Genomic DNA, 23,729 nt, shown 5'->3' on the forward strand with positions numbered 1-23,729 from the left:
TAGGATGCTTATTGAGGATTTATTACAGATTGACGGCGAGATAAATGACAAAGTTCTTCAAAATCTCGTGCGAGTCAGGGGGTGCTAAGGTGGTGACCAAGTTCCGGTTACAGGTCCTCTGCCAAAGAGGTGCATGAACGACCTCAGCAGATTCGTCGATTCTGAAAGCACAAGACGACTTGATATTAAGATGTCTAATAAACACAGACTTTCTTGTTACATGATTTTGACATTCTTGTTAAGATTGCAAATTATTGGTATGATCGCCCGTAACGGCTGAAGCGAGGTGAAAAAATAAATAAAGCGATTTGACACGGGATTCGTACCCATACAATAAAGCGAGGCAGCGTGTCACTACGGTAACAATTACACTAAGCTATTTCGCAATGCTAGCTGCTGCGGATCTTTGCAATAATATCAAGATGTCACACAACAATATGCAGCTGGATGAATCAAGGGAATATGCCCGTTTTAACTTGTGACCTCTGTGTTATTTATCTCTTATGGAATGTAGTTTACGAGTACCGTTTAGTAACCACGTCTTTTTAGAAGGAATGGTTTCCATTTGATGGCCCCTGTAGTGAAAGAACGATGCTCATTACTACCGTGTTAACTTGTGACTTAAGTTCACTATGTCTCAATTCATTTACATTATGTTACATCATGTTACATTAAATCTTTACGCTTTTTCTAACCGAAAGGCTGCTTATAACTATCACTTTGACAAAGCGTTAGCTTGCGACTTCGGTTTACAAGCTCATCTGTGTAGTTAAACCTTATTACATTTTGTGCTTTATGATTTTCACCAGTTGAACTGTAACGCCACCATACCATAGCACCCTCTGACTCGCACAGACTTTGAATGTGCTGCAAAGAGGCTAACAACCGAGGGAGAACTTTGTCATTTATCTCGCCGTCAATCTGTAATAAATCATCAATAAATGCATCTAATCTGAATGACACACAGTCATTTTGTCAGAGGTGTAAAGAGTACCTGAAAACCATACTTAAGTAAAAGTACAGATACCTTGCAGTGAAAATTACTCCATTACAAGTTACAAGTCACCAATTTCAAAACGACTTGAGTAAAAGTCTTCGAGTATCTGATTTGAACAGTACTTGATTATTTTACTCATACTGAATGTAGGCTCAAAGCAGCACTAGTCCTCAATTGGGATGTAACGATTCACTCAGCTCGCGATGCGATTCACTATTCTGATCTCACGATGCGATTTATTCACGATTTACTCACGATTTATTTTGAAAAAATGAGTTGAAACCAATTAGAAATGAACAACGTCCCTTGCATTATTTCTTAAATGCTTCACGTTTCTTTGTATGATAAAATAATGTTTTATTTCAAATAACAAAACTAAACTGCAATTTTATAACAAATTAATAATAGAAAAAGTCTCTTTAATATAAACAAACTAATACTGTCTGTGCTTTTCTTGGATTTTTTTGCATTAAAGAAATATCAGCATCCACGTTTAGGTTTGCAGTGAAAATAGCGGCCCCTGCTGTTCAAAAAATGTATTGCGATTCAGTTCACACCTCAACCGATTTGAATCGTCGCTCATTATAACCGATTTTCAACCGGCTCACGGTGAATCGTTACATCCCTAACTGAAAGCTTAAGAGACACGTCAGTGAAAAACAAGAAACAGATGATTCGTGAGGAGAGCAATCGCATTTATTTTCTTAAATCATAATAAGACTGAACACCTCAAAATTGCAACAAATCATGGTCGACACCATAACCTACGTCATTACAAACACCCTAAGTCTCATTTAAGCTCAAGTGCTCATAAGTAAACCAAACTCCTTCAAAAAGGTCTCTTCAATATAACGGATAAATAAAGTAATGTTAAGTAAAATCAAAAAGTCAAAGCCTTTTTGCACTGGACATGCTGGTTTGGGCCTCATGGCCAGCTGCAGTCATGTCCTCATTTCACATACACTGTTAGCCCTTACCTGCCATTTCTACAGTAATATACTGTATTGGCAACACTGTTGCCTGCTAGTTACTGTAGGTGTTTTACAGTAAACTACTGCAATGGCTGTTTGAAGATACATTATAAAGAATCTATTAACGCACTTAAGTCACACAGTCTTAGATGAACACGTGTAAATAACAGATGAACACAATAAATCTGTCAAGATTTCACCAGAGGAGAATTAAACACAAACATCAATAACATCTTCACATATTACAGACACCACTTTCACTTTATTTCTGTCATCTGTGTAAGATCTTATTGAGATTTAACTCTAGTTCATAGTGGTTCAATTATGTTTTAAGTCACCATTATGGCGATCAGTGTTTGCTTTGGTTGGACTCTTTGACTTTCTTGTAGCTTTAAAATGTACACTTATACAATAACACTGAAGGGACTTTACAGGAACCGCAACTTTATGTTTGCTTAGTAACTGAAGATACATCTGAAAGAATTCAATCATTAAATAATAATAATATAGCATTTAAGATTTATTAAGATATGTTTGGTAAAGTGATTACATGTTATAATGGAAAGATCTCTGTCAGAAAATCTTTCTTTGCAATTGAGACACAGTTAGACACTTGACATACAAACCTCATCAATGGTGACAAACAATCATGAATGAGTTTTGTACTATGTACCCAGCATGCATTGCAGCATGAAGCTGTTCAGTTGATTGTCACCATTGTTGAGATTCATATGTGAATTGTTCATTTCTCTATGTCCGACTCATTCTATAGGTTAATATTTTGTCTATATAGTGTGAGAGCACTTTTGAAAATTGAAATACTATACATTCTTTTTACTGGTTTACATCACTTCATGGCAATAGTCCCACCACATGGTCAAATTTTGAGCAAACATGTTTAGAGCACATTTAGGAAGAGTTAGTTTTAAAAACAAGAGCTTTTGTAGATGTGTGACCTACAGTAACTAGCTGGCAACAGTGTTGCCAATATATTACTGTAGAAATAGCGGGTAAGGGCTAACCGTGTGTAAACCGCCAGCGATTGACATCTACCTGATACTGCACTCGTATTCGTACATAAAGAAGACATGTTGACAAGTTTTAGTAAGTTAGGGCAAAATCCACAAGATTTAGTACCTTGCATATGCCCTGTAAATGGCACATATTAATTTTAGATAAACGAAAAAATGGATGGTGCCATGCAAAATGTAATGTGTAACTGCATTAGTCATTACACATGTAGTGGAGTAAAGAGTATATATACTTGTTCAAAAATGTAGTTAAGTAGAGAGTAAAAGTTGCTGATATCTTTAATACTCAGTACAACTACAAAGTAGCCAAAAAATACTTAAGTACAGTAACTAAGTACATTTACTCCAATTTACACCACTGCATTCATGCATGGTTATCGACTTCATTGGCTAAATGCGTAACTCTCTAGCTAATTGTGCGCCCGCCACTAGTTAGCTTAACGTTATACACGAAGCAAACGATCAGTGAGTGACGTGACGTTAGTCCAAAACAAGTCAAGAGTAATCGATCAAACGCTTCAATCTATCGCTGAACCAATAGTAGGCAAGACCAACCCATCTAATTATCATAAAGACACAGAAAAGTAAGAATAAATTCAAGAATAAATAAATAAAAGTGGAAATAAATACATGCGATAATAAATAAATTAAAAATAAAAGGAAATGATAAATAAAATAATCTAAAAATAAATAATAATAATAATTAAAAATAATTAAAAAATGGACACAAAAAATAATAAATCAATTTAAAAAATGAAAAGAAAAGTTAAAGCTAAGATCAATAATAGCTAAAACGAATTATTTTGTTTTATCAAACCATTCATTCCTTTATTTATTTTCATATTATTACATTTATTCGTTTATATATTTATTTATTTATACATTTATTTATTTATAATTTTTGCAGGTTTAGTCCTCCATAATTGACTGGAGCAGTGAATCAAACTGCATTTTCTGTTCACTTCAGACCGTTCTTTCATGTAAAGTTGCAAAGATGCAGTTTATTTCAATACTTTATAGTGCAGTCGCGGTGGACGTGAGGGCGAATAAATGACTTGTCAGAATTTTCATATTTTGGGGGTGAACTAACCCTTTAAATACTATTTTAAAAATAAGAATTTTCCCCCAGTGAGGTGCGGCTGTGCGTTCTGCGCAGAAACATCACACAGACTTCACAACGCAACTTTCGGACATCGTACGTTTCGATTTCGACCGATTAAAGACGTTTGTCTCGAGCGGTTCTGTGGGATATCAAAGTCGCTTTTCCCCTCTGTCGTCATCAGCTCTCAATGATGGGGCTGTCCCATCTGATCCCAGTACAGTTCAGTCCATCAGACGTCTGGAAAAACTCTCTGTCCGTCAGTGTGGAGTTGGGCTATTGACAATGCGTTCTCAAACACATGATTCCTCGTGAACGCTTTCAGTGTCGTTTAAAGGAAAACGCGTTGCAGTTATGGATTATATTTATATAGTCGTGTACTGTACAGTAAGTCTCTTATTTCTGGACTATAGACATGCAGCAAGATCTCATGGTGAGTCAAGCTGCTTTATAAAACTTTACGAGAGTAATGTTTAACACCTGGATACTGCATAGACTTCCATAAGAAACTTTTTGCATGAGAAAAAAAGAAGCTCGATCACGTTAAAATCGTCGAAATGTTAAAACTGCAGATATTGCGTGAATGCATGTTCAGTTTTATGCATGATTGTATAGGTATTTATTTTCCTAAACTTAACTTTTAAATTCATTGTTAAATCTATCTATCTATCTATCTATCTATCTATCTATCTATCTATCTATCTATCTATCTATCTATCTATCTATCTATCTATCTATCTATCTATCTATCTATCTATCTATCTATCTATCTATCTATCTATCTATCTATCTATATCTATCTATCTATCTATCTATCTATCTATCTATCTATCTATCTATCTATCTATCTATCTATCTATCTATCTATCTATCTATCTATCTATCTATCTATCTATCTATCTATCTATCTATCTTAAATGCATTTTAGTCGCTAAGTAAATGGTAATGTGTGTCTTTTGTCAGGAAATGTCTCCGATAAGTTGAGTGAATTCGGTCTGATTGTCCCGTTCAGCAGCGACGCGCGCGGCCGGTTCGTCTCTCACGTGCTGTCCACCCGGGCGTCACCGAGCGGCCGGAAACGGGTCCCGCGCGACGCCCCCGCGCCCGGTAACGGACAGCAGCTGTTCTTCAACGTCACCGTGTTTGGACGCGAGCTGCACTTGCGCCTGAAGGCCAACAGGAGGCTCGTGGCCCCCGGCGCTTTTGTTCAGCGGCAGGAGGACTTTCAGCGCGTGGACACGCAGCGCATCCACGGAGACTGCCTGTTCACCGGAGATGTGACGGACATGCCGAAGGCCTCCGTGGCCATCAGTAACTGCGACGGACTGGTAAGTGACTGCAAGATGAAAACCTGGATGGTGACGTCGGCACCACGAGGCCATTAATGAGGGGCATGAATAGGGCACCACATGTGGGTGTGAGGTTTTGGCATGGAAGGTGTGTTCCAAACATAGACGACGTTTCTGGGCATCATGCTGGAGATGTGGTCTAGATATAAAAAGTGCTTTTGTTCATCACGGGCACGCTCCACACTCAGGAGACTTTGGGAGTCAGTGGTACATGAAGTATTTTGGGCATCATTGTGTGAGGGCACTGATGATGCCAACAAATGCTACTTCTGCTCTTCATCTGGAAGCTTTCCACAAGGTCACAGACTGAACTCACTCCGAATCTCCCCAAAGCCCAAGTGCATGAACGTTCTGTTAACCTTTCACCTCTGACCCTTCCAACTTCACCCCTCACGAGTAAGTGCACGGTTCTGAAATCACACGCAGTGAGAATCCGGCTGTGGGCACAAATGTGTTTATGTCAAGCCGTGTTGACGTGTTTATATTTTGCCGGCGTCGCTGCGCTCTACACAATGCACGCTGGACGCTCTCTGACAGCACGTCTGTGTTTCGCGTCGCTGTCATTGGTTGAATGAAAACGGCTTTGCTTTTATAAGGCGGCGGGACGGCGGTGAGAGGCAGCACAGAGCGTCTCTGTTCACCGGCACGGACGAGCACACAATGAGATCTTTCACTAGAGCCGCATTGATCTCTCATAGCTAATGACTTACAGAGCCACGAAGACAATGACACGCTGTCTGCTGCGACGCTGCAACCGATACTGCAGCACCTCACCTGACACTCCACAACACCACAACACAACACACATTCTGTGCTCACAGAGTCCTGTAGAAAAAAATGATGACTGAAAAATGAAAGTGACGGCATCCCAGCTCAAGACAAGAGATCTCAGTTGTGTCTCATTTATGTCTCAGGTGTTTCTCCGGACGAATTGACAGAGTAATTGTGTGAAGACATGAAGAGTGCGGAGGTGTAAATGAATGTGGATTGTAGAGATAAAATCATCTGGATTTGAGTAAATGTGATGAGAAATGTGTGAGTTGATATTGAGATCTTCAAAAAGATCGACTTTTGATTGCAGACGAGACGAATCTGAGCTCAGTTTAACATGTTGTTGACGTCAAGAGAAACAACGGAGATATGAAAGAGATCTCATCATCTGTAGTTTCTCTTCTGTGAGGCGTACGCCTGGAATGAGTCTGAGAACGCTGTTGATGTTTTGTGTCGGCGGCGTCTGTCTAAGCGGTGATTTATACGGCTCAGTCTTTGGGAAAACACACCAAGACAGGACACACGAGATCTCCTGAGTCTCATTTGTTTCTCATGGACAGCTGTGAGATCGGCTGGAGAGTAAATTGCTGCAGTTTTCTGATCTAAATATTGTTCTTCTAAGGCCCGATTCACATTTCATGTCTAAAACCGCGAGCTTTTTTCCCAAAGTGCCTGGACTTTGCGCTCTCCTGGCGTCTGTCGTCGCTAAGCAACCATGGGCCACGATAGCCGCTGAGACGAGGAGGTATAAACAAAGGATATATGGATTACATGCACTGAAAATACCTCGCAATAACTCTGCTACTAGATTATGCTGTGATCATCTGTGTCTCCATCTTCACTGAGCTCGTCTATATTGGCTGGTTGGTTGTGTCACATGACCTGCGGTGCGCTTGCGGCTTTCTGAAAATTTGAGATTTTTTCATCTCGATGCGGCGCCGACGCGCCTGAAAAAAAGCGTTGTGACCGCGTCGCCCCCTATTTCCTGCCGCGCGTCTACATAAAAAATAAGGAATATGCGCACGGAAAAAAGTGAATCGGGCCTAAGACGACCGATGTGAGACAAATCCTTTCAGAAGAGGTCTCAAACAAAATGCTAAAGTGTGCAGTTGCGTTATTTATGACGGACGAAAATATCGGAGGCGGTGTGTAAATGTGATTGAGGTCGTATTGTTTTTTAACGTGTATGTCATCTCATTGTGACTCGCTTTCGTTTCTCTTCTGGAATTTTAAGAGAAGCATCTGAGAGACTCCTGGGTTACGAACGAGACTGTTATAAAGGGTTATTCTGGGATGGTGTAACAATGGGAGAATTATGAAGCATATGTATGTCTTTATGGGAGATTGTAAGTGATGATGTTGGTGTTGGCTTGACAGTTTGACACACTGATGAAAGTTGAGATGTGTATGTGAGACTTACGTGAGGTCGTCCAAATGTCTCGGACCGTTTCACACGTCTTCAGCACGTCTGCAGCGCAGCGGACGTGTGCGTATGAACAGGTTGCAGTCTTCACACTGTGTGCATGTGTAGAGACGCCACCGCATGCAAGGTTTTGTGTTAGACCTGTTTTCTGTTGATCGTCACGACTGCCGTGATCAGTTTTAAAAGAGTTACTGTAATACATTTTAACACAACGCTTCTGTCCTTCTGAAACCTCGTATCTCCATATTTCGTGATTTTTTGCTATAAATCATTAGTATTAGTCACCCTTTATGTTTGTCACTGGGTTTTGCAAATATCTAACCAATAAAAAGTATTAAAAAGTGACCAAACAGTGTGTGATCATTCAACGAGTACAGTGTTTTTTCTGTTTTCTGAAAAACGGCGAATTCAGACATGCGAGGCTTTTAGAAGGACAGCGACGATCATTTAAATTGGTTTTACAAGCTTTATGCATTATCATATCACATTGCATTTTTAAGCAGGTTATCGCATATAGACGCATCGTTACTTTCATATCACGATAATTAACAGGACTTCATTGTAGTGTACGCGGTTATCGTGGTATTTTAATTCATTTGAAACAATCAAACAAATTTGATTGTTTTTTTAAAACTTAATTAGCTGTAAGAAACTAAATTATAGGCTAATTCACAAATAATATTAAATAAATTAACTTTATTGTGCATGTTAAATATCGCGATAAACTGTGTTGTGCTCTCTGAGGGTTTCTGGTTGTTTTGTGAGTTTATATGCCCATATTGACTGGCAGCCTCAACCCCAACCTCATTCTCGCTGACCGTAAATGATCCAGCGCAGAAAAACATATCGATGGCGCAGCGCAGCGTCGATGAGTTTTCAGCTCCACTTGAAAGTTGTTTCCGCTTTATCCGCCTGCGGTTATCGGACACACAGCCTCTGATGGAGGTCCATGTGATTTCAAAATGCGCCCTGCAGAAATTCCTGAACGTCCAGACAGCTGCTGCCAGATAAGAGGCGCGCATTACCCACGAGGCTTTGCGGTCGTGCAGGGAGCCGTTTCAAGGTTTTATGAATAGCCAATGAGGTCAGTGGTATCAGGCAGGCTGAGAGGAAGCTCGCCTGTCACGGTAATGAGCGATCAGCTGTCACGCGTGCGATTGAGAGCGCGCCAACATCAGCAGCGGCACGTCTTGGCTTGCAGGAGCTGCGTGTGGAGCACTGTGAGGCGTGTAGAGATGCAACATGCACAGAGAACGCTGAGCGTGCAGTATTACACTCTTACAAACTCAATCTGACAGCTGTCGTTTGAGCTGTTTGTTGAACGCCTTCAGTATTTTAGTCTTCGGCTCAGACGGTAGAGCCACGGCAAATGTAGTTTACAGTACACACGGAGACGTGGAATGCTGTCAATCTTCTCCATCTCTTCACGCCTGCTAAATATTGTCAGACCTCCCGCTTGTGAGAAATCTACACCTGCCATCGATGCCGTGTAGTCTTGTTTATGTGCTTTCACAGAGGTTTCCCGTCTCACACTGAATCTATGAAGGATGTTTTTGAAGTGTAGCGTGTGATTCTGGGCGACTTTCTGCCGTCTCAGTTTAATGTAGTTTGAGGTTTGTTTGCGTGTGATGTGTGTGTGCGCATGGATGCATGTGTTTGTGTGCGTGTGAGGGCATGTGATGTGTGTGTAGGTGCATGTGTTTGTGTGTAATAGGGATGTGACGATTCACCGTGAGCCGGTTGAAAATCGATTGTAATATGGAATTTGTTTCATAATTGCAGTTTAGTTTTATTGTTTGACATTTACATTTGAAATGTTTTATGCATTTGGCAGACACTTTCATCCAAAGCAACTTACATTGCATTGTACTATACAAGCATGTGCTATCCCTGGGATCGAAGCTTAAAAGATATTTTTATTTAACAAAGAAATGTGCAGCATTGGAGAAATAAAACAAAAGGGCAGTTGTTCATTTCGAATTTGTCTCAACTCATTTTGTAGAAATAAACCTTGAATGAAGCGTGTAGTGAGATCGTGAGCTGAGTGAATCCTTACATCCCTAGTGTGTAATGTGCAGTGTTGGGTAAATTACTCTGAAAAAGTAATTAATTACTAGTTACAAATTACATATTCAATAGTCTAATTAGATTACTGTACAAATGACTCTCTCCAAAAAGTATTTGATTACTTATTACTAATTACTTTCTATATACCATATCAACCTTGATTAGAATGAATTCCAAGGATAGACTTGAAACGGCTGTTTTAATTCATTCAAATAAATAACTACATAAATTATTCTAATAATTGTGAGAAGGATACATTAAAGCATACACTTTAAAGTTAGGCTTATCATTTTGATGTCTTTCTACTATTGAATATATTACACAATATTTAGTTAAATTACACCAGAAGTAACTGTAATTAAATTACAGAAAAAAATAAGAGTAATCCCTTACTTTACTTTTTCAAGGGAAAAGTAATTAAATTACAGTAACTAATTACTTAGTAACTAGTTACACCCAACACTGGTAATGCGTGTGTGTGTGTGTGTGTGTGTGTGTGTGTGCGTGCATCTGTTTGCGTGTGAGGGTTGTGTTTGTGCATATACTATTTGTGTGTGACGTGTGTGTCTTGTTTGTGTGCGATGTGTGCGTTTATGCGTGTGTGCATGTTTTTGCATATGATGTGTGCCTTCATGTGTTTCCATGTGATGTGTGATGTGTGTACGTTCATGTTTGTGTGTGTGCATGCGTGTGAATGCAGCTGTCATGATGTATGATCTAATTGTGTCTGTGCTGGAAACTGTAGTGTTAACTGTACACAGGCCGGGTGGAGCGGCTATTTGTGTTTCCATCAGTTAAAAAGAACCAAGGTCACCTGGCAACAGACCTGTCAATCAACTGATGCCCTGACATGAGATCTCATTAGAAAACTGATGTACAGACGTTTCTTTTCTTTATAGATGCTTGTTTCGTAATGCATTCAATTCTACATAAAATACAATGTAAAATATATATTCTTTATACTACCCATAAGTGTTACACATGATATTTAAAAACATATCTTATTTTTGACCTCTTATTTATATTTACTTTATCATTAATTTAGATGAATTGATAAAAATATTCAATGTTTAATTATATTTAAAGTAATTCTTTTTTATCTTACATATATGATTACATCTTAAAGATATTTGTTTAAAATCCCAGTGAAATTAAAAATTTCAATTTCAATTTTTTCATGAAATATTGCAGCGTTTATAGCAATAGTTGATCAATGTGGGTCATTCTTTTTTTAAATTTGTGTGTCCTCATAATTTTTAGTTAAAATCTGAAAATGCACTTCTGTCCTGTAATGACTATCCATCTGAAATGACGCATGTTAGACGGCTTGGGCGGAGCATCCGTTAACTCCTCCCCTTCAACTGTCAGTCTGCTGCCAGTTCCATTTCAAAATGCAACGGCTGTTTTTATACATCCAATCAAATCGCAGAGAAAACGAAAGCCACGCCCACTATTTTTCTCACTCAAAATTCCATTGCACTCGGAAATGCGTCAAAATACGGAAGTAAAAACGATCGCAGCCTCTGGTTTATGGGGACTTTAACATTTTGCTTGTGTTTTGTTGAAAGGTTTGTGCAGTGAAACAGGAAGTTCTTCTAAAGAGGTTCTTAGATTCAGATCAGTGGTGTTTGTCTCTGTACAGCACACAGATGTTCTGAGTCTTGTTAGCATGTTGCTATGTGGTTGCTAGAGGGTTTAGTCTTGTAAATGTGTTGGTATGGTGTTCTGGGTGGTTTAGTGATGAATTAGTTCAACAGAGACGTGAATGTTAATGTGATTTTAACAGTATCATCAGTCAGTATAGATACTTTATTAACAAACAAACTCATGGAAATATATCCAGATTATGGCACACTGATTTGGTCTTCAGGATTGTTTACTTCAAACAGCAGTCTGAGTTTTTGACTACAAATTATAGGTTGACAGACAATCTCCCTCAAATGAGAGGTTGTGTCGTGGCAGGACGGTAAGAGAGCTTTTTTGGGGGGATTCTTTCAGTGTTTGCTGGACTCTCGTCTTTCTTTGTCTTCTTGTTTGCTGAGCAGCGCTGAAAAAGTCAACATTCATGTTTACTGTCAGAGAGGCTCTTTGTGGAGATTTTCTCATAAAAGTGTCTGTCACGAGCGACTGTTGTTTAATAGTTTTTACCTTGAAACATTCTGATGAGAGACGCAGACAAACGCTGTTGTGTCCTTCAGCAAATGCACATCGAGTTTATTTGTTCCATACGTGCATGAAATACACGCTCAATGTGTTTTTTTCTTGTTCTTTGGCTCTTGTGTGAATCTTCTCGCTGACCCGCGTGAAACGCCAACAGCAGTATGAGGATATATAAATATCCACCTTCAAACTCCGTCGAGATGAAATGTGGAATTTAGTGTATATTTGCTCTCAAACAGGTGTCACTTTTCCTTTTATAGGAATTTTCTCAGAAGGAACAGATCGCGCTGGCACACGGAAGTGATGGGCAGATTGTGACCCCACAGGCTGAACTTGAACCTGGCTCTATATTATTATAGATCTCATTATCAACTCAAACATTTCTCATCTATTTTACCCAAATCCAGATGATTTTGCCTCTACACCTCCAGACTCTTCATGTGTTTACACAATCACACTCTCATTTCATTTTCTTGAGCAGTTTTGGAGAAACTAGTTAAGTTGAGAACTATTAGATCTCATGAGCTATGAAAGACGATGGAAGAGTTAGAGGTTTCGATTCATGACTTTAGCTGTAAGAGTCAAGTCAAGTCACCTTTATATATACACTATATACTGTATTTATATAGCGCTTTTACAATTTTCATTGTTACAAAGCAGCTGTACATGAAACATATTGACTATAAGCAAAACATTTAAAGTTATAAAAGTAAAAACAAAAAAGGTGAAAACACCGAGAAAACACACACAGTGGTTATCACTGAGAAGCACACATTTAAGATAAAGGAGAGAGTCAAATATTAAACAGACTATAAATTACTATATGCAATATTCATTTTAAGTAAAACTTCTAATTCTAGAATTAGAATTAAGAAATATATGTTTGCTTGCAAATGTCTGAATTTGTGATTATTGTGATTTTCTTGTGATGATTTAAACATGTTCTACAGAACTTTAAAGCCCCAGTGAAATCAAAATGAGAAGTTTTTTTTCCTTTTATTAAAAATAATTTGTAAGGACGTCAATAAACTGATGTGCTCCTGCGCGCCAACAGATTTCCCATTTAGAAGATATAAGCGTTCAAAACTGACAGTCTGTCACGTGCGCCCAAACAAATCTACAAATCCCATGACATCACGCTACACTTCAGCCTCTCGTCAAGGTTCTCGTCCAATCAAATTGGCTTTAGAATCGGAAGAGTCCCACCCCCTTCACCATGAGAGCTGCAGAAGCAGCGCCTCAAATCAGTCACTTGTTCGCACATTGATTATGTCCTACATGCTGAATGAGGCATAGTGCACTAGATGGGAGGTAGGGGATGATCCAGACAGTGTGAACATCAATATTCAAGTCTTAATTTCACTTTAGTGTCATGCGAGCGGTTGCACGCGAGTTGCACGCATAAAAAAATTGCTGCGCGTTCCGAGGCCGTTTCGCTGGGACTTTAAACTGAAGCTGAGCGTGTGTTTTACTCTCAAAGCTGAACACGCCGATGTGAAATAAAAAAGCAAAACTGTTTTTGAGTCCGGCGGCAGAGATTACAATAATCTGAAATAATGAGGGAGTTTTCTGCTCTCTATTATGTGTGTTTGTAGCGCAGATGAAAGTGTTTTCCTTTGCTTTTGTTCGTGTACGTCTCTCAGCGAAACATGATTTTCGCGCTTTCTTCCAGATGTTGGGCAGATGTCTGCACAAATACTTTCATTTTAATTTCAACCCGGAACGCAATGTTTCCCAGCGTCACGCTGACGGTCCTCTATAACGCTTTCAATGAGCGCCGTCTTTCATTCGCTGCTTTGGGTTTTATATCAAACAAATACAGTTTTAAATGACAGGTAGAGATGTTTTTGAAGGTCATCGTGCTTTTGTTGACTGGAACATATGTTCCTTTGTGTTGCATTATTAAACATCTAACATTTAGACTGGAAAAATGAAAGTGTTCTGTTTGTGCCTGAGACTCGACGGAAGTCGATGTTTTGTGTTTGTTGGTGTCAGAACACCCACTCCTCCATCCTCGCAACAACACAGCTTACAGAAATGATTCATGATTTAACTATGAAATCAAAATATAAAAATATTAGTTAAGTTACAAATAAAACCCTGCAAATGAAAAGCCATCAGCCTTTGGAATTTCCTCCCTCTGGATCGTGACCCCTGAGGTGATTACGTCACATTAACGACATCAGCGACCGTCCATTTACGATCAGAGAGTCCATTTACAGCACCACGTTAAACAGTCCCATGTGCACGCAGATTATTCTTCAGGCTTGAAGTTTAGGATATTCTCATTTGTCGAAATGAAACGTTAATTAATATCGACCAAAGACAACGCCGGGAGGCCAGCGGAGGAGGGGCCGCAGTCAGAAAGGCCATCGACCTCTGGTACGAAAACAGGCCGAACATCCGTCAGCACTCCAATCAGTTTGATTAAATTTGACCGTCTGTAGTAATAGTTCATAGTTTATGTATAACAACAAGTAAAGTAATGAGTAAATAACTATAAAATAATATGATGTTAGACTGTGCTCTTTTGTGTTGTGTGTGTGTGCGTGTGTGTGTGTGTGTGTGTGCGTGTGTGTGTGTGTGTGTGTGTGTGTGTGTGTGTGTGTGTGTGTGTGTGTGTGTGTGTGTGTGGGTGTGTGTGTGTGTGTGTGTGTGTGATGTGCGTGTGTGTGTGTGCGTGATTTTTGTGAAATAAATGAAAGGGACACACAAGTTGTTTTAAAAGTAACACGAAAAGCGTTTAGTTAAGGACAACACATTAGTGTGTAGTAAAATCATAGTAACCACAAATTTACCACGGCCCCACAACAGTAGCCATAGTTTAAGCATCATTTCATATAGTCTTCATTAAACTGGCATGAATTGTATTCAAGTGTCAGACTAAAGATTCATCATTCTGATCCTGCTTCAAATAAATAAAGAGAATCGGAGGAATCATGTCAAATCTGACCTTTCCGTGGAAAACTTGCTTTATATTCAAAGTATCTGAGCTGTGCTTTGACATTTCTGCTTGGTCTCTTCTTAACATTAAAGGGAAAATCTGGCACATGCTGTAGTTACAGTAAGTGTGAAGAGGATGATGACAGACAGTACTGTATGTGTCTGATGGATGCGTGTGTGTGTGTGTGTGTGTGTGTGTGTGTGTGTGTGTGTGTGTGTGTTTTCAGGCCGGTCTGATCCGCACTGATGATGAAGAGTTCTTCATCGAGCCTCTGGAGAAAGGCCAGCAGGAGGTGGAGGTCAAAGGTCGCGTTCATGTGGTCTACAGAAGGTCAGCCATCAAAAGAGACGGAGGTCAGAGGAGAGATGACCTTCAGAATGAAGGTGAGACGAGGTCACGTGACACAAGTTCATGTGCGTAAAAACAGACTTATATATATTTAAATAATAAATGTAATATGAAAAGATATGATTAGATTTTTTTTGGTTGACTCTTTGAAAAGAGAAGCACGCAGCGGTTTTTTTATGTTGCTAGGTAACCACCGAAACAGCTGTCCTGTCCATCAAGGATTACAGCGCGAGCGCTCTAGTTGCACTGTCAAATGATCAGAAACTTTAAAAAGGTTCAAGCAGAGGGCGCTTGCTCGGTTGACCCGCGTCAGCCAACACAAGTTTCTCCTTCATCATTGCAGTCTCCGGAGGTTTCAAGCAACTGTAAAGTTCGTCACCACATCGGAAGGCCCGCCTCTCTTTTCATTCGATTGGACAATGGGAAAAAAGGCACATGATGTCAAGCACTTTTCTGCTTAGAGTTGAGTTTTTACTTCAGGCGCTCAGAGTGCTCCACCAAAAATACGAGGCGATGCAGGAGGCAAAAACGCTCGGCGCTCGGCGCACATAAGCATCGCGCAAAACCCCTTATGCTGGGTTCACACCAAACATTCCACGCTCTTTATTACGGAAAAAAAGTTCGTTATTTTCGCGTGAGTGACGCGATCTGACAAATATTTTCAACCTTCGCGGAAGACGAGATTGACGAGCGTTCACAGCCGTTGCGCCGCCCGATTCACGTCATTGGCATTGCCTGCTGCGAGTTCGCATCTACAGTATATGCGTCTTTGCATTGACTTTGTATGTAATTTACTCGCACGAATCGCTTAATTCACGTTTGGTGTGAACCCAGTGTTATACTGTTTTTGTTGCTTTTACTTATAGGTCATATATTAAATCATGCACACACATATTGCATCCAGTATTTGGTTTTTATAGATGTTTTTTTGTGAAGATATTTGGTTGAATCAATGAAAGTCAAATCAATAAAAGTAAAAAACGCTAATACATTCAGCACAGAAGTAATCCCTGCCCCTTCTGGTGTTAAACTGGAGTTTTATAAAGCCAATCAGTTGGTCTGTGCGAGAAACTGAACGGTAATGTCGCATCTTCGGGTGCATGTCAATCGCAATCATGTGACCCGATTCACATTTCGCGTCTAAAACCGCCTCTTTCTCTCTTCAAATGACCCGCGGTGCGCGCGCGGCACTTCTGAAAAGTTTTCCATCTCGATCGCGCCGCCCCCCATTTGCGCGCGCCTGCCGCACGTCTACATTTAAAGCGGCAGTCCGTATGATTGGATCCTCTTCGTTCTGTGTACGAATGTGACGAAATGACGCACAGACGAAAGACACCATATAAGGATCTCCGGGAAAGACGACCCGACAGGGCAAATTACAAACCTATTATTACAAGCTTTCCGTGGTGAATCCAGCAAGGGTAGTGACACAGTTTTAAACACCGTTCTTTCATGTACTTGCTCAACAATTGGTTTTAGCTCATTTTTACTCCAAAAAACTTGCGGACTGCCGCTTTAAGATAACGAATATCAATATCAGAATCAGAAAGAGCTTTATTGTCAAGTGTGTTTGCACATACAAGGAATTTGTTTTGGTGACAGGAGCATCCAGAACACAGAAACAGCAACAACAGTACACAGAGACCATAACACAATAGAATACAGTACACAATGATTTAAATAAGGGCCTATGGGTATAAACAATTAAGAAATACAATACAATAAACATAAGATAAAGATATAGAGAGTGTAAAGCTATGTGTGTATGTAAATATGTACAAGTAAAAAATAAGAATAGACTATTGTAGTACAAGGTATGTGCTATATACAGCAGAATGAATGAAATATAATTTACAGAAAAAGTTGTATAAAAATAGATAGTGTATTATCTGGAGGATATAATTAATATTGCACTTAATTATTATTGCACAGAGTTATTAATTTCACGGTGTGTAAAACATTGAACTGTTGAAGAGGTAGATGGCCTGAGGGAAGAAGCTGTTGTTGTGTCTGGTTGTTTTGGTACTCAGTGCTCTGCAGCATTGTGAAGAGATGATGGCTTGGATGTGAGAGGTCCAGGGTGATGTTCTGAGCCCTTTTCCTCACTCTGGATGTATACAGTTCTTGGAGGGTGGGCAGGGGAGCACCAATGATCTTCTCAGCAGTCCCAACCGTCCTCTGTAGTCTTCTGATGTCTGACTTTGTGGCTGAGCCAAACCAGACAGTGATGGATGTGCAGAGGACAGACTCTATGACAGCTGAGTAAAACTATTTTAATAGAGTTTGTGGTAGGTTGAACTTCTTCAGCTGATGTAAGAAGCACAACCTCTGCTGGGCTTTTTTTAGCAATGGAGCCAATGGGATCGTCCCACTTCAGGTTCTGAGAGATGGTGGTGCCCAGGAACCTGAATGACTCCACTGCTGCCACAGTGCTGTTCATGATGGTGAGAGGGGGGAGAGCAGGGGGGTTTCTCCTGAAGTCCACAATCGTCTCCACTGTTTTAAGCGTGTTGAGCTCCAAGTTGTTATGACTGCACCAGACAGCCAGCTGCTCAGCCTCCTGTCTGTACGCAGACTCATCACCATCCTGGATGAGGCCAATGAGTGTGGTGTCGTCTGCGAACTTCAGAAGTCTGACAGAAGGGTCCTGGGCAGTGCAGTCATTTGTGTACAGGGAGAAGAGCAGTGGGGAGAGAACACACCCCTGGGGGGCGCCAGTGCTGATTGTGCGGGTGCTGGATGTGAGTTTCCCCATTCTCACTAACTGCTGCCTGTCTGTCAGAAAGCTGGTGATCCACTGACAGATAGAGCCAGGAACAGATAGCTGGGTTAACTTTGTCTGGAGCAGTGATGGGATGATGGTGTTGAAAGCGGAGCTGAAGTCACAGACAGGATCCTCACATAGGTCCCTGGTCTATCCAGATGTTTCAGGACAAAATGCAGCCCCATGTTAACTGCATCCTCAACACACCTGTTTGCTCTGTAGGCAAACTGCAGGGGGTCCAGTAAGGGTTCTGTGATGTCCTTCAGATAAGCCAGTACCAGTATCTCGAATGACTTCATGACCACAGATGTGAGAGCGACGGGTCTGTAGTCATTCAGTCCTGTGATTTTGGGTTTCTTTGGGATGGGGATTATGGTGGAGCACTTGAAACAGGAAGGAACTGTGCACAGCTCCAGTGATCTGTTGAAGATCTGAGAGAAGATGAAGGCCAGTTGAATAGCACAGCTTTTAAGACAGGCTGGGGAGATACCATCTGGGCCTGGTGCTTTTCTTGTCTTTTGTTTCCTAAAGACTCAGCACACATCCTCTTCACTGATCTGAAGTGCAGGAGGTGGGGTGACTGAAGGTGATAGGTGTTGTGTAGAGAGAATGTCAGAGTTGGTGTGAGGTGTAAAGTGCGTGTGGAAAAGACGCGAAATGTGAATCGGGTCAGATCCTTTGAAGTGCAAGTTCTGGAGGGATATGAACAGCTGTTTTCGTAAATATAGCTGTATTTTCGTACATAATGAATGCAGTAATAAAAACAACACCGTGTTTCCCTTATCTGTACCCTTCCTGGAGTTACTTTACATTGGGAACGCGATCTATTGCGTGTGCAAACCGACTGCCTGTGGCTGTGGATTGCTGAGTATAACGTTGTAAATAACATTAAGTTTCTTGGACAGACCGATCAGATTACTTTATTAACGTCAATTTATCATTAGGAGCGGCGGAAATTACTTTCCTATTGAATGTAGCAGCGTTTTGGACTTTCAAACACGTGGCGTCTCAGGACGTGCATTTAAAGTCTCTCCGTTTTTTTTTTAAATGTTACGGCGGACCAAGTTAAGATGATTGGCTTTGATCTTCTGTGTAAAATTCATGACGTTCTTTCATTTTAATTCATTTCCAACCTCCCGCTTCTGTTTTAATAGAACAGCTTTATGAATAACAGGATCTGTAATCCTCCAGTCAACATCGTTTTTTAATCTCGTTCTATTCTGACACCAGATGGTTTGTTGTCTTAAAAAGGGAACGCTGCTTTGTTTTACAATTGATGGTTTTTGTTTGATAACAGTGAACAGAGGGCGGATCCTGAATGTTGACTAACTTAACATGGTATTAAAGGGACTGTCTGACCAAGGATGGTGTCTCTCAAATCATCTTTAATATGCTAATAATCGGATTGTCATTGGCGTGTAGCTCATGTATTATAGAAGCTCATAGGATTCTCATACAACACTCACAGTGATGAACTCAATAAACGTCTCATCCAGATGTACTGTGTTTGTGTTGTTAGTGGCAGATGTGGGAGTCGCTGAGCTGCCGGACGCCGTGAACACGCTGGAGGAGAAGCTATCAGAGACGCAGCGCACACGCAGACATGCAGAGAAAGAAAACTATAACATTGAGGTGCTGCTTGCGGTGGACGACTCCGTCGTGCGTTTCCATGGCAAAGAACACGTGCAGAATTACGTCCTAACACTCATGAACATAGTAAGTGACTGATGCTGTAAACATCAGTACTGGTCATGCTACAGAGGCTTCTCATGCTACCGTTTATTGGTTTTCAATCGAAATAAGTTTGTAAAATGATGTGAAACTATTTATGAAAGAACGACTTGCAATGGATGAGATCATTGTGGAGAGGAACATTATTTTTTTACTTTATGTCCTTCAAAAGTGTGCATTCATGTCTCATCCATGTCTCACTTTCGCCTCCCCGTGTCTACTGTTGGAAAGGTGAATGGTTTTTAAACTCTTTCATTCTTTGATATCTCAGTTATTGGAGTTTAAATGGAGAGTGAATGGAGACACTTGCTCAAGTCTCATCTGCGTCTCAGATGTTTCTCCTGAGGAAAAGAGTCATAAATCTGTCAAATGTGTCTGTCATTAGAGTTTCAGAAGAGATGTCAACAGTGTGTCAAACTGAGCTCAAACTGAGATCAAAAGTCAATCTCATCTCAATAATCTCAATATCAACTCAAACATTTCTCATCAGATTTACTCAAATCCAGATGATTTCACCTCGACAAGCTACATTCATTTACACCTCCAGACTCTTCATGCGTCTCAACAATCACACTCTCATCTGATTCTCTTATTTCAGGAACATCTGAGATGTAAATGAAACACAACTGAGATCTCCTGAGCTATGAAAGAGAAACATTTGAGCAATAAAAGCTCTGGGATTAGTGAAGAGAGAGAGAGAGAGAGAGAGAGGAATAAACCTGACGAATTCATGTTCCACCAGCTCCTGCCACCTTAATCTGCTTATGAAGAGAAAATCCCTCGAGTCAGGGAGCCGGTTTCACGGCGTAACTGTTACGGTCAGGAGGTCCGATCAGACACTGACCACCGTGATGGAGAACAGAGTTCACGGCTCCACAAACAATCGCATTCCCAAAAAGTCACCTCACGTCATTTCAAGCCCATATGGCTGAACACAGAATGACATCAGTCGGGTTTGGACTGCCATGAGGATGATTGAATGACGACACAATTTACATTTGCTTTAATGGTTTTTTATTTCGCTGACTAGTGGATTGGAACATCTGAGCATCTTTACTTTGTGTTTGATGAAATGATGAGATGTTTTAACCCTCGGCGTGTGTTTGAGACATTGCGTGTATACACAGACTGCTCACGTTTGTGGGTGTGGACTCACCGGAGAGGGATTTCTGAACGTCCGCTTCGTGTTGTTGATGGTATGGAGTGGTGGTTCAGCTTTTCTCTTGTGTTGGCGTGACGTTGAACCCGACCGGTGATGTTCAACACCTCCAGAAACAGCTGCACTTCTCATGACCAGAAAATCAACATGTGTTTGCAGTGAACCATGAAACTTCCAGCGTGTCTGTCAAAACGCTCATGGAACACGTTTGTCTTTTAAAGCTCAGGAGATCTAAGTTTAAGTCTCAACGCAAGATGTTTTGGAGAAGAAAAAAGAGACTGAAATGAAAGTGTAATTGTTGAGACACATGAAGAGGCTGGAGGTGTAAAGGAACGTAGCTTGTAGATTTGGGTAAATGTGATGAGAAATGTTTGAGTTCACATTGAGATCTTCAATCATATTGACTTTTGTTTGCAGACGAGACGAATCTGAGCTCAGTTTGACACATTGAAATCTCTACTCAAACTCTCATGACACACACATTTGTCAGATTTCTGACTCTTTTCTCAGAAAGAGAAATATCTGAGACGCAGATGAGACTAAAGCAAAAGTCATCAGTGGTTCTATCCTTTACAGAAATGTTTTTCAGATGTTTAGTCTGTGAGATGATAAACGAACAGAAAACGGGGCTCTCGTGAGGTCGCACCTCATAAAGAACAAAAACGTGTTTACAGATGCATGATTCTCACAGTGTTCATGTCTTCTTGAATCCTGAACCCGATCCTCAGAGATTCCACATGTGTGAAAACACGCTGACATCATTCCAGACAAGTGTCAGCACGGCAGGACGAGGATCGTGTCATCACAAACCAACACATAATAACAACCCGTCTACCACACCAGATGGAGAAGAGTTTCTGGTCTAACATCTCCTCCTGAATGATCTTAATGAAACCAAATCAACCTGCTTTACTTTCTTACAGCTCTTTCCGGTTTTTCTTTCGTTGACTTTTCTTCTGTTTGTTCCAGACACTCTTAAAGGGACAGTTCACCCGAAAGCGAAGATTCTGTCATTTACTCGCTCTCTTGTCACTTCAAACCTCTATGAGCTTTTGTTCTTCTGCAGAAAAGCACAAAAGAAAATATTTTGGTAGACGAACAGCACTGGACCCCAATGCAAGTGAATGGGGTCCATTCTTCAAAATATCTTCTTTTGTGTTCTGCAGAAGGAAGGAAGGAAGTCACACAGGCTTGAAATGACAAGAGGTTGAGGTGAACTGTACCTTTAAAAGTAAATTAAGAATAAAAATGTTTTTTTTTTGCTCTCTGGCCGCAGATGCATCACAAAGAGGAAGTGATGTTCGAGTTTAACCACAACACATCTGTAAACTCCACGACCCCATTTTGTCATTCAATCCTCCTGATTAATGGAAAAGTCTCTTGTTTTTGGCTGTGTGTGTCAGACGGAGCAGGACTGTGGGCTTGTGCAGACGGTTCACGTTCAGATTCATGTGCTGCAGAGTTTTCTTTCAATTCCACACAAGAGCCTCATTAACTGTGTGAGCGTGTGTGTGTTATACATCAGCCTACCGTCCAGACTCATTTTTAGTCGCTCAGATGTTTTTGGCTTTGCATAATAACAAACTTTGGCAGATGTTTGAAGAAGACTTTGCACGTAATTACCACCAGAATCCAATGAATTTACAGTCAGATTATATTTTTTGTCTTCTGTCCCTTTACGGACATTAACCACGATCCATGACTTTACTAATAGTATTTATTGATTCTTTTTTATTGTGTTTTGTTGTGATAATATTGTTATTGTGAGTTCTTTGGGCCGTGATGTGTAAGGATTGAACATCAGCTCAGTGTCTTTTTTACGTCTGTAATATGATGTTTCTGTGTGGACACGTCTGATTGGCCGGTGGATTGTGGGTGTGTCCGGTGGTGTTTCTCCTCACAGCTCTTGGTGTTTTATTCTCTGTTTTACACGTCACACACCTGCAGGATTTCATTTGGAGAAACGTCGACACATGCCAGCGTTTTCACAATCTCAGACTCACTCCGTCCTGTGCTTTCCTACACACAAACATGGGTTTTATTGTATATTCTACATCTGTAGTGTTTCTGTTCACAATGCAGCAGGTTAAAGACGTTGAATGGATTTCCTGTCGGTCGAGGTTGAATCAGAATTTTGTTGTTTTTGACTTGTTGTTTTCTGTTGTGTGTGTCACAGGTAGATGAAATCTATCATGATGAATCTCTGGGAACAAACATCAACATTGTTCTGGTCCGGATGATACTGGTGGGTTATCGTCAGGTGAGCGAGCACTTCAAATCCTTCTGAAGAGTGACAGAGACACACGACATATTAAAAGTCCATAGATGGATTTTTTATAGAGTGTCAGGAGTTAAAAGTTTCTAATAGACGTCCAGCAGAGATCAGACTGTGAACATCAGACGTTCAGTCTGCTTTATTCTGATCAACATCTGCTCACTGATATTTATGATATTAAAACTCGTTGAGATATACAGTGACATTCTTCAAAGATGATCTCACAGGAAACACTGTAGTGTGTGTATTCTGTAGTGTGTGTGTGTGTGTGTGTCACACAGTTAAAGGGATAGTGCACCCAAAAATGAAAATTCCGTCATCATTTACTCACGCTCATGAAATTTCATACCTGTGTAAATTACTTTGTTCCGATGAACACGGAGAAAGATATTTGGAAGAATGTGAGCCATTTTCAGTTCAGGGACATCATTGACTACCATAGTAGGAAGAATGAAATGATAGTCAAAGGAGCCCGACAACTCTTTGTTTTCCTAAATTCTTCAAAATAGCTCATTATGTGTTCAACAGAACAAAAAATACAATATTTTTTTCCTACTATGGTAGTGGATGATGTCCCAGAACTGAAAATGGCTCACATTCTTCCAAATATCTTCTCTGTGTTCATTGGAACAAAGAAAGT

At 40.4% G+C, this 23,729-nt stretch overlaps 1 protein-coding gene across 3 annotated transcripts in view; it reads left to right on the top strand.

The window, feature by feature from the left end:
- The first annotated feature begins 4,262 nt into the window (after positions 1 to 4,262).
- The window catches only part of LOC130569222 (A disintegrin and metalloproteinase with thrombospondin motifs 14), a 40,146-nt gene continuing 20,679 nt past the window's right edge, over positions 4,263 to 23,729 (top strand). For 2 of the 3 annotated variants that reach the window (XM_057358716.1, XM_057358718.1), the window contains exons 1-5: positions 4,263 to 4,531; positions 5,062 to 5,426; positions 15,039 to 15,195; positions 19,444 to 19,640; positions 22,991 to 23,074. In XM_057358716.1, coding sequence (XP_057214699.1) covers positions 4,453 to 4,531; positions 5,062 to 5,426; positions 15,039 to 15,195; positions 19,444 to 19,640; positions 22,991 to 23,074 — 882 coding nt within the window. In that variant the 5' untranslated portion in view covers positions 4,263 to 4,452. The remainder of the gene's footprint in view (positions 4,532 to 5,061; positions 5,427 to 15,038; positions 15,196 to 19,443; positions 19,641 to 22,990; positions 23,075 to 23,729) is intronic. The other variant, XM_057358717.1, reaches the window with a different exon arrangement.

This window comes from Triplophysa rosa, linkage group LG18, assembly GCF_024868665.1.
Source record: "Triplophysa rosa linkage group LG18, Trosa_1v2, whole genome shotgun sequence".
Classification (NCBI taxonomy): Eukaryota; Metazoa; Chordata; class Actinopteri; order Cypriniformes; family Nemacheilidae; genus Triplophysa; species Triplophysa rosa.